We start from the raw sequence: 11,554 nt of genomic DNA, 5'->3' as shown, positions 1-11,554 counted from the left end.
CGTTAAAATTCCTCCGTATACAATGGTAAAGTACCATTGAAATAAAAAAGACCAACTAAAATGTACTTATCGCGTCTTTCTATCGCGATCTTCGCTCACGATGTTCAGTGAAATTTAAAAGAGGGGAAAAAATAACGCCTAGATGCCGCGTCGATTATCTTGCGACAAAGGGTCAGATAAAGTAACGAATCTCTCTACTCGCTAATTATTAATCGGTAGAAATTACAGAAAATTGTTATCGCTATATTACCCCGTTCTCGTGTGACGATCTCGTAAATTCGCACGGTGATTCGGGTCTCCTTAATCGCCTTTTTCACGCAACTCTATCAGCATAAAGCGTCGTGTAAAGCGGGCAGATACGAGGAAGAACTTAATCGACGAGCCGTTACGCTTCGCCGTAGCCACTTACCGCGAAACCGCCCTTTTAATATCAATGTCGGCTCGTGCGAACTCGCCTCGTGCGAACCCGCCTCGATGAAGCTGTATATACTTAAGGTGCTGGATAGACTCGTAGATAGCGTGGTGAAAGAGCACCGACGGAAAAAGGAACAGTCGGAATGTTGGCGAGGGGCCATTTATCGAACGCGTCGCCAACTCGCTGTGCTTTCTGTCGGCTAGATTCTACGCGAATGCGCCATAAGGAGAACGTATTCGTAAATTCTATCAAACTGTATGAAACGTCGTTGGTGCCGGTACGTAACACAGAAGCGACCCATCTTCCGCTATTGCCAACGAAACTTTCAATAAACGATAACCTTCCGGCTCGAGGCTTCTCGAGCGGAACCATTCATTACTGGGATCAGCAGAATCGCTGTATTATAGCATAATATAGGTAGCTATACTGCGACAGCAGTAGCTCGTGAAAATGTTGGAATATTTATGAGAGGACATTTTTACGAATACGCTGTGTGTGTGTGTGTGTGTTGTACGAAAGTTTTCGAAATTTCGTTAACGCTGTAATGGGACACGAGTGATTATATTTTTATACCGTTACAGTTACACACATGATACATAGGTTTCTAGAAACGTTGAAAGACTTTCACGAACCACTATACACATATATGGATACAATACAGCATTTATTAAATATCTTTCCGAGAATGATCGAATATAATTCCGGATATTCGGAATTCAAATAAGTGAATGATTATGTCTTTTGGATTATTACAGTTCCACGAACGAGAAACTTCCTTTATTCTGTCCCGTTTTTCTGAATTTTTACGCAACCAAGGAGGCTACTTCTTGCCCCTTTTTACAAGCGTTAACCTTCACGAGGATTCCGTGCTTGAAAAAAGGGAACATAAATGAAATATTAGTGTCGACGTCTTACCGTGTTGTAGAGTAAATAAGTACGTACTCGGTTCTCGGAGGTAATGTCGGTTATTATAATTCCATCTGTACATGAGAAGAAAAAAAAGAACGAAGATATGCGAATAACTTGTTCCAATGATCGCATTTTCCTCTATCGAAGTCTGAATTGAAAACGATTGCGGCTACGTTTTTCTTCTCCTTGTTTATCGCGTATACCTTGACCGTGTCGTAGTTTATAGTTTATTTTCAATCAAAGGTATGTACACTATCGGCCATAAGTATTTTGGGACGTCTACTTTGTTCTCTATAGTTAAAGTCTCCTATTTACCATTTCAAAACATTCGAAAAGACTAAAGTTCCATCGTTCCTTCTGCCGTCTTTGTTTCTTTTTTCTCTCCATTCAGCTTGAGATATTTAGTTATTACTTTGTAACAACCTTTACGGTATAACTTTGAATGAAACATAAAAAACATGGGCAAATATTTCAACGTGTCCCGATAAACGAACAAATATTAGGGTACTTTGTTACGAAAGACAGCGCTGATACTTAGTACGACGCGAATGCTCTAATTCGCATCATGCGTGCTCCGTAACGTAAAATATTAAATAAAGTTAGAACTTGTTCGAGCTGTCCAACAAATGTAACGAGTAGGTTAAATATTCCGATATTTATAACAAGCAGTGTACATCTGCTTTTGCCTGATTTCTCGAGCGCATTCATTTCGCGAAGAGAAAAAAGTTGCTGCAATAATGGCAAATACGACGTCGATCTCGATCAAGGTCTCTCTCGTTCTTCGCCTTTTTACGGTGTTCTCGATTCCGTATAGGCGCTTCTATATCGCGTGCAGATCAAAAATCCCTCGTGATACCTTCGCAGCATAAATTACGTTACCAATTTCGTAGTCGATTTACGCTCCGAACCTGATACTTGCCGCTGATTGCCTACGTAAATAACACGCGGCTGTACTATGATGAATGAAGTTTCTAATAAAATTCGTGAAATATCACGATGTTGTTCTCGTTGGATAGAGGACGCAGCATTCCGGCTGTTCTTCGTGGATCAGAGAAAAGTGGTTCGTGTAATTTAGAAGCCATCACGCGTGGTCATCCTTGCACGCACATATTATGTATACGACTCATGTTAGAGAAGTGTGCAGTCGCGTGACTAAAAATACAATCCTGTACGTAGAAACGGTTATCTATCGCCGGCATTGTTTCATGGACAATCATCTATCTCGAGCCTCGACCCGTATAGACGTATGATTTCTTTCTTGCCTTACGATACGAATCTTCTACTTGTCTCATTCTCCTTTATTTCTTCCCTTACTCCCTCTTTTTTCTTTTATCCTTCGTAACGGATATTAATCTGTTGACGAGTCATTCTATGACCAGCATAATTGTGAAATTAAAAGTTAACACGAAAAAACCAATTTCGGATAGATCGATCTTAATTCTTCCAGATATAAACACGATACAACTTGTTTCCAGTAGAAACGAAATAGGTCGTTGAAAGATATAAAATCCGGAAATAAAAATCTAGGAATTAATGATTCATAAATGCGCATAAATTATTATATCCAATCGTTTGGGAATTTCGAATGGCCAATTAACTCGTCTCTCTCGATCAACAGGTTAAAAGTTACGATTTCGCGAATTGCCATTGATATGTTATAATGTGGCCGTAGCTACGAGTTTAGACGCGCTCGAAATTCGTTCTCGTTTCTGTCGCTGATTGCATATCGTTTCGAACAAACTGCAGCATGCGAGCGTGACGCAGCGGGGTCAACACTCAATCGGTACAACGGGAGCTGAACGTGCATCAGAGAACACAAAAGAGACGTAAAAAGCAGGGAGAAAGAGAGGCGATACAATAGTGCTACTGGTGCTCTGACAAGCGAGAGAAAAAGAGAGTAGAGGAGAGATAGAGAACGCGGAGGCAAAGTGGGCTGGAGTATCTGTACGGTGCGGCGTAAAGGGAAAAATTGATGGCACGGTTACAAATGGTCCTGCTGCTGTTATCAAATAAAAGCTAGCCCGAATTTCTTTCTGAACTACGGCTCGCAAAATTACGATTACCATTTTTAATGAAACATGTTTTTGTATTTCTAGATTTATCGGTATCTGTTCCAAATCGTTTGATTGTAACAAGTCGCATCGCGCCACGAACAAGCATACTTTCGCATTCTTTTTTGCTACTCTAGGCTTTTGAAGTTACTTATGGTTAAAAAATCACGATTTCAAAGATCATGTGTAAATTAGATGCGGTATAATTTGCATTACAATTCGAGACATGTAAAGAATTATTACTACTATTTCCTAAATATTATTTTCTCCGTCACGATTCACGGATTGAATTTCAAATAGATCCATGTAATCACAATGGCTTGCTACGAATACTAACCCAATTTCGTGTCACTTACGAATGTTAGGTTTTCAATAGATCTATTCACACTTATGGACTCAATAAAATCGTGATCGATGTATTACACGTGGGTCTTACAATCCCATAATTTCAAAGGGATCTTCCTTAGTATCTTTGCCATAATTTACGCTAAATCAATTTCGTCCAGAATTATTTATTTAAGAAGCAACGAAATTGTCGTGGCGTGCATTTGAACAAAGAGAAACGTATCACGAAATCATTATTTACTATCTGTATTTCAAATTTTCTGAATTCGTCATCAGTGGTCCCTGTTCACGTTATACGAACAGTTCAGAAATCACATTGCTTAACTTCATAAATTTAAACGCAAGGAAAAGTGGTGATATTTTACAAATGTTTCTTTCTTTATTTATTTTCTTTAGAATTTACTGTTATTTATGTTATTTGCTTACGATATACGAGCTTGTGGAAATGTTTTATCTCGAGCATCGAACATTAATCGTGTACTTGGGTAACGAAATTTGGAAATTTATAAAAGGTGACGTTGATCAGTTTGACTTTTGAGAGGCTCGTGCGACGATTAACGTTCTAGACGATGAAACAAAGCCATGGCTCCGACTCGTGTTTAATATGCAACGTCTGAAATTTCGAGAGCAATTCTACTCTTTATTCAAGATCATAGAGAATTAAGTTATGGTTGTTGATACTGTTGATCGGTTTTGGACATTGGTCATTTCGTGTCTGCGGCAAGTACCTTCCTGCCGAGCTTCGGAAATGTCTTATCAGGTCGTATCTTGTATAAACACGTTCCACCTGGTCTCAGGCCGTCACGACCCACGCCATTTTCTACTGTCGCTGCCCACGTTGTTTCGTAACTTTCCACGAGAACACTTTATCACGCACCGTTCGTCTCTCGTATTGTTCTGCTCTGTTGATAGCGGTAGAAAGATCGCAACATTGATTATACGCATATTTCTTCTAATAGCTTCTCGCTAACGGTGTTAATGATCGTAGTTCAGAAAGTAAAGAATGGCAAGAACAATGTCGTTCAAAAAAATAAACTAAAAATGCGTATTTCGAATTGCTGATAGGACAGACGCGTACGTCAACCCTTAGATATTGTAATACAATAACGGAGAATTCAGAATGAATAAGTTAGAAATTTATTATCTTTTTATCTCGAAAATTTGTTGCAATTTGAGAAGAAATGAATATTAACAATTACATCGAATTATGTCGAAGAATGAACTGCGGTTGGTTAACTTCAGTCGTTGCAGCATCGTCTCGTGCTAAAGTGATCGAGATACGTAGATACCTATAATTAAGAATAATTTGTCCCAAGTCTACGATGTAGAGAAATATTACGATCTGAAATGAAAAACACAAGCGTAAAGATGTAATATCTGTATAAGATTAATTTATTTTCCTCGTTATATTTTGCAAGTCTAAAGCAAAGTTTACGGAGTAATAACCAAGTACTTTAAATTGGATGGAGAAATACAAGGATCGCGCGAGAAAATAATAAAACTTCGGTTTTCTCGAATATTTAAAAATGATAGATAATACGTTGTAACTGAAGAAGGTAGTATGTATATGTATGTGGTAACTACACTGTTGAAGGCTTAATGGAACATTAAACGAACATCGTCCACGTAGGTGTAAAAAATCAGAAGCAAAATGTAGAATTAGCGAAAGATGCAAGCCGTGATTAGCGTGGACCTTTGAAAGGCGATCGAATTAGTTGGGTACGCGGAATTCCCTGTACGGGACGATTTGTAGCAGTAATCCAGGCTTACGGTTCCCGGTGCTTGGATGCGCTTTAATATGATTTAAACCTACCACCGTGTTGGCTACCGTGTTACGATCGTGAAGCTCTTACTGGCTACATGGGCCTTCCAGAGAGTCCTTGAGGAGAACTCGAGAGAGCGCGATGAAGCGAGACAGTGATACACGCGTGCGTACACGCAAGAAAGTGGCGTAAAATACGTAGGCGAGGTACCGGTTTTTTCCGGACCCACTACCGTTCCTCTTTGAATTTTAAATCTTTCTCGCTACCGAATGTAATTAAGCCGCATTCACCGCCAGACAAAAAATTGAATTCGTACAACATCCTATACGATTAAATTGCAACGAAAGCGCGTCGGTTCTCTTCAACAATTAGCCGTATAGTTTTATCTATGAGTAAACTTGCTCGTGAGTGCCTTTGTACATAATTTGCATGGATGTAGAGCTTTGCTTCGAACCTTCCTTCGCCTCGTTCTTCTTCATTGCTCGACATTATCCTTCACATTGCGAAACTATAATATCCGACGAGCGTTTCTCTCTTTCAAGCAGCTTGAAATGTAATGGAAAACGGGTTATTCGCACGTGTTTGCTCTTTGCAAATTCAGCCGTTCACGTGCGCCGGCTGAGACAATTTCATGACGCGAGTCACTCGAACACACCGGTTCGTAGCTTGCCTTTGTTTTCTCTGTCTTTAGTCTCACGTGTTTTTCTTCGTCTACTTCTTCTGCACTTCCTTTGCTTGTTCGTTGAGTAAGCGAAGCGAACGCTTTGAGGTAGCCGCCGCGTTTCAGATCGGTCGAGGCGACGCGACCGCGACGCACGAAACGACGTACCGGGCGACGCACCAACGAGATACCTCACTGCGGTCCGTGCCTCGGCAAAAGTGACAAGGCCCCGGTAATTATAACGGGTGGCGCAAAAAAAACAACGCTTCTCGTCTACTCGCCGCGCGTCTCTCGTTTCGTCCAGTATGCACTCGGACATGCAACTCGATAAGCAACATTATCCGCGGAGTCCTTCTCCGTGGTATTCTCCTTTTCGTAGATTGTTCGCGTGATTTCCACGATCTTGATAAAATATAATCCACGCAGAGTTCGTCGATCGAACCAGTCATTTCTAACGCGCGACGGAAATCGGACGTTGGATTCGCTGGAATTATTGAATTACGCGGAGCTTCAATAAAATCAATGAACGCTATCCAATGAACGCTGAATATTGAATTTTCATCCTCACCGTCGTCGATCACCAACGGTAAATCAATTACGTAATAAAAATAAATGAAATGCAAACTTCCAATTTGTGCATACAATATGGTTGTAGAACCTCTAATTGTAAAATTATATTATCATTTACTTAGCCGGGTCGATCAACTTGGTTCCTACTTTTTGGAAACGCACGAATTACAGGCAGCAATAAATAGTCTTTTAATGCAAAATAATGACTCAAAATTGCTATTGAGAATTACATATACATAATTCTTTGTAATTGTGTTCTTAAGATTTAAGATTAAAACAAAATAAGTCGAGAAATTGACAGTTAAATACATTTTGATATGATTGCAAATAGATGTATGCGATATGTCATTAGTTGTTATTGATATTTAACTTATTAATAATTTATTTTTCTGAAAAAATGATTTACGCTCATATCGTATATGTGGCGACACCTATCATCCATGAGAGGAAGGTATAATGTTTCATTGTCAGCAAGAAGATGGCGGTAAAATAAAATAAACAATATCCAATTGCTGGTAACATTTTTTGCATACATACAAAAAACATAAATGGATTTAAAATAAACATTTAACGAAAGTTTTTTAAAAAATCACTTAAATGTCACATTAAATACACGAATTACTTCGTGATCTTTCAGATCTAAAACACTAAAGAAAGCTTTCATATTCGCAATTTATTATATAAAGATAATCGAACAGGTAATATATATCGTTTCATGGTAAATTTTATTACAAAATATCTTACAATTGTATTTTGTTTTTTATTGTGATTTTGAGTAAAATTTTTTTAGTGCAAAGGCATTTAAATAATATTTAAATGTTTTGTACTTTGTCTTGTCAATACATAATTGTAACAGATGTGATCGACTGATTTAGATATTTTTCGCGCCATTTGGGGATGTAAGCATTTCTGAAGGATCTTTTTACTTTTTGTGTTGCTCCATTATTTTAGTTTAATTTTATAAAAAAAAAAAAAATGGTGTAAACGATTCAGTCCTAACTTTATTACAATGGAACAGTTATTGAAACGTTCAAGAATTACAAAAGAATCGACTATTTCTGATATTGCATCTTCTATAAGTAAGTGAATGTTTTTATAAATGAAGTTAATTATGTAGTAAAACGTGTTACATATATCGTTAAATATTTTCTGTGTATAAGTTTTGCAATTTTTCAATCTTAGCATTATGTTTTCAAATTGCTTACACTTTGAATAAAAGTGAGGTTATGTGTGTAGTTCCTTTCATATTGTAAACACTTTTGCTGCTATAAATCATCAATCTTTCTGTTACATAATATTTCAGGGGAAATATCTGAATCAGTTTCGTCTGTAAGTGAGAAACACAGAGCTCTTTTGAAAGTTAATAAAGCATTGGTGTTATATATACAAAAAAATAAAAAAAGTCAGCAGATTCAAACTCTAGACGACATACAATCTGATTTGGAGCAAACAAGATTGGAATAAGATTAATAATTATAACTTATTTATACGATAATGTACAAACACAATAGTTAGTAAAATACCTTTTATTAATTAATGTTAAAATAACATATGTAACTTCTATGAATTAAATAAATATACTTCCTCATATCACAATGTTTTTATTATATATAAAAGTACATTCGTTCATAACTTATAATAGCGAATAGGTACTATTATATAAATACTATAATTATATGTTGTGTATTTATGTGTATAACAAAATGACATAAAGGTAAGAGATTAAATTAGGTCTGTGCAATTAAATACCTGTTTTATAAAATTATGATTCAGTTTATAAATCGTTATTCTTATTTGTATTTAGGATCTGGTTTATGTTTTCTTGTCAAATATTATCTGACTTTTTTTTATGTTTGTCTGAATTTATAACCAATCCCTTCTGTAGATAGAGATTAAGTTTCAGGCAATAGCAATTGCTGATATCTGAAACATTTTTAAGTATTCGGTGTTTCAAACAATATTTTAGCCTTTTGCTTCATGTGTGTACATGTGTACATTTGGGAAAGGAAGATAGCATTTTATTTTGATTGTATTAAATAAAGTGATAATTTAATCAGGATGTTTTTGGAACTATCTGCTTTAGCTGGAATTGCTTCATCGCTATTCAAGAGTAATATGCATTTTTTCATTTTATTTGAAAGAAAACGCGTTAAACAGAAAGTTTGTCATCCTGAATGTTTCCTTCTTGTTTCTCCTGAATTACTGTTTGAATGTTCGAACGTTCAATGTATTTTCTGTGGTTTGATCTAAAAAAATAGTCGGGACCATTCCACCCTAAGACTTGTTGCCCTTTTTTAGGTAGTTTATCAATGGAAAACCATACGCAAGCTATTTCATTCGCGAATAGTTATTTCGCTTTGGTCGATGGTCTTGTTTCTGGTTTAGAAAGTCAGCTCTCGGAGGATGTGGTCCTCTATTGGTTTGGCAGTTTGATCAAAGGCAGGAAACATGTGTCTACCTTCTTGCAAGGTCGTAAACAAAATTCAAGGCATATATTCTCACATATTATATCGACCACTGATATCAGTTACGAAAAGGAAAGGTTAACTCGGTAAGAATACGTAAAGATGAAAATCACAGATTTCATGGAATGAGAAGAAACAATTTTAATTTTAGAAATAAAACTTTAATTAACATTAGGGTTTTATATAGGAACAAATTCTGTTCGTGTCATTATCGAAAGCAGCAAGAATGTCAAACAAAACATAATAATTTCGTCAATGATAATAGTACAATATGCGAGCCGTTCCTCCAAGAAACGGAAACGTCGTTGTCGACGTGTGACGTCATAACAGACGTTAATCATGACGAAATCCATGTGAAGGAAATTAGCGCAGTGGACGATACGTTTTATAATCTAAGCGAGGGTGATCTCTGCAATCTTTTCAAACTCGACATCTTATCGACCGACATAGAAGAAATCGAGCATAGCATTAATAGGATAAAATTGAAAGAGGAAATGGTACCAACCATCAAGAGAAAGTATAGTCAAAGAGATAAACACGATATCGGTCAAGTTCAGTATGTGGAGGCAAACGGCGAAGTAGAATTCTCCCGAAAATTTTGGAAACTAGGCAAGAATTTTTTTTCTTGTTCTACAATAATGGTTTACAATAATGATCAACAAACAATAATGAGAATCATTGTTTGACTTTTATAATTATCTTCACATAATATTCAGATTTTTTTTCATGATCCGAATTTTAATTTCATTAGAATTAATCGGGTTAATCTTGTTTCATTGAATCATAGGTTCCTGGAACACGTATATCTCGCGTCTCTCTACAGCTACTCTTCACACTTGGAGGCGGCCATGTAAATTGCAAATTGCATATACCATCTCGTCTCAATGTAAAACCTTGGAACAATCGTGTGAAACTAAAAATGTCACGGTACGATTCGTACAGCCTAAAGTCAGACTACCCAGTCTACAGGAGATTAATGAAATTACTAGTAGACTAGTGCCCAATACGAACGAGTTCGGTGGATTTTTGAAGGATGCGGATTTCTTTGAGGATTGTAAAAGCTTTCTAGAAAATGTGAAAATGGAAATGCCAATTAATGATACTTGTATGCCATTATACACTGCTCAGTATGCTAAAAATAAACTTATCTTTGATAAACCGTCCACTAATATGGATCGTCGCAATGGTAAAGGCAAAAAAAAGTTCGTTTTTAATTATCAGATTCATCTGATAATATATCAGGATATTGATATATGTAACATGAACGAGTGTTGCACAATTTTAAAAGAATGAAATTTGAAGAAGGGCAGAAGTATAGCGCTTCATGTGCAAAAAATAATTCCTTTTTCAGGTAGATGATATCTTTGGAAAAAAATTAAGAAACTGTTTCTTTTTTACTTTTACAATTAGTAAATATTTTTCATTAGTTTTCTTTATTTTTTTGTAAGTTTACACGTAAATTTACGTAGTTGCGAATTTTGCGCTTACAATGTACATGAAGTACACATATTAAGTCTGTTTTTTCTGTTGTGATAAACTGAATGATTTCGTGTTCGAAAAATCGAGCTTAAATGAACCAATCACTAGAAAATACTGCTTAAGTCAACATGTTATTTAAGTCAGTAATATTTGCCACGATTACAGGTGAATAACCTATTATAGCTTATTCTTTAAATACTCAAAGATTTACGAAGACAACTGTATTTCTCTCGTACAGTATCAAATCTGAGTTAAAATATGTTTTTTTATTTAGCATTAGGTATGCAATTTTTGTTTTCTTTTAACTTGAATAAAATCCAATCTTGAAGATCGTACCAACTTTGTCAGTCTTTTTTTCGAATTGCCACGAGTTAACTAGTGTTTAGTACATTATCAGCCAAAATTTGAAATACCATTTTTTTATTTGTACGTATATTAAATTGTTAATTTTATTATTCATTCGAAATCGAGGATTTTTCTGGCAAAAAAGATTACGAAACAAAATCGTGAATTGAGTACATATATCGCGTCGAAAGTTTTAGTTTTAGCTGTTAAATATTATCTATATTTGGATTGATTATTACGATGGCTCTTAAAGAACTTTGATCTTTATATAAAAATGCAACTATTTGACCATATTTTTGTTCTATTATAATATTTTCTTTCCATTTATTGATTCCTTAGATTCATTCATACTATACAATTCTAATATATATACTATATAATTGTAATATAATCTAATATAATACTATATAATTCTAATAGTAAATAATCTGCAAAGTATATTAAGAATGTACAGTAGCGGACAAAAGTTTAAGACGATGATTTGTAAACCGGATTACAAACATCTTATACGCATATTGTTCTTCTATTCGGTTTGTCTCTTTGGAATAACG

At 35.8% G+C, this 11,554-nt stretch overlaps 1 protein-coding gene across 5 annotated transcripts; it reads left to right on the top strand.

Annotated features, from left to right (window-relative positions):
* The first annotated feature begins 6,138 nt into the window (after positions 1-6,138).
* LOC132908152 (uncharacterized) lies at positions 6,139-10,989 on the top strand. 5 transcript variants are annotated; one of them, XM_060961849.1, is made up of 5 exons: positions 7,449-7,793; positions 8,018-8,224; positions 9,013-9,265; positions 9,367-9,788; positions 9,967-10,989. In XM_060961849.1, exons 2-5 carry the CDS (start codon positions 8,209-8,211, stop codon positions 10,470-10,472), a joined length of 1,197 nt encoding a protein of 398 aa, XP_060817832.1. In that variant the 5' UTR covers positions 7,449-7,793; positions 8,018-8,208; the 3' UTR covers positions 10,473-10,989. The 5 variants fall into 5 exon arrangements, with proteins under 5 accessions (XP_060817834.1, XP_060817833.1, XP_060817832.1 ...); XM_060961847.1 differs by having other exon boundaries at positions 9,355-9,788; XM_060961848.1 differs by lacking the exon at positions 7,449-7,793 and adding an exon at positions 7,800-7,942 and having other exon boundaries at positions 9,355-9,788.
* Positions 10,990-11,554: the final 565 nt, after the last annotated feature.

The sequence above is a fragment of the Bombus pascuorum genome, chromosome 6, assembly GCF_905332965.1.
Source record: "Bombus pascuorum chromosome 6, iyBomPasc1.1, whole genome shotgun sequence".
Classification (NCBI taxonomy): Eukaryota; Metazoa; Arthropoda; class Insecta; order Hymenoptera; family Apidae; genus Bombus; species Bombus pascuorum.
Note: the sequence above shows the minus strand (reverse complement) of the source record. Positions and strands in the feature narration are given on the sequence as shown.

Excerpts from the sequence above, each read along its gene's own strand:
- LOC132908152 (XM_060961847.1), top strand. Across the intron at positions 9,266-9,354 it reads GAAAAGGAAAGGTTAACTCG|GGTTTTATATAGGAACAAAT; the intron begins GTAAGAATACGT and ends AATTAACATTAG. Across the intron at positions 9,789-9,966 it reads CCGAAAATTTTGGAAACTAG|GTTCCTGGAACACGTATATC; the intron begins GCAAGAATTTTT and ends ATTGAATCATAG.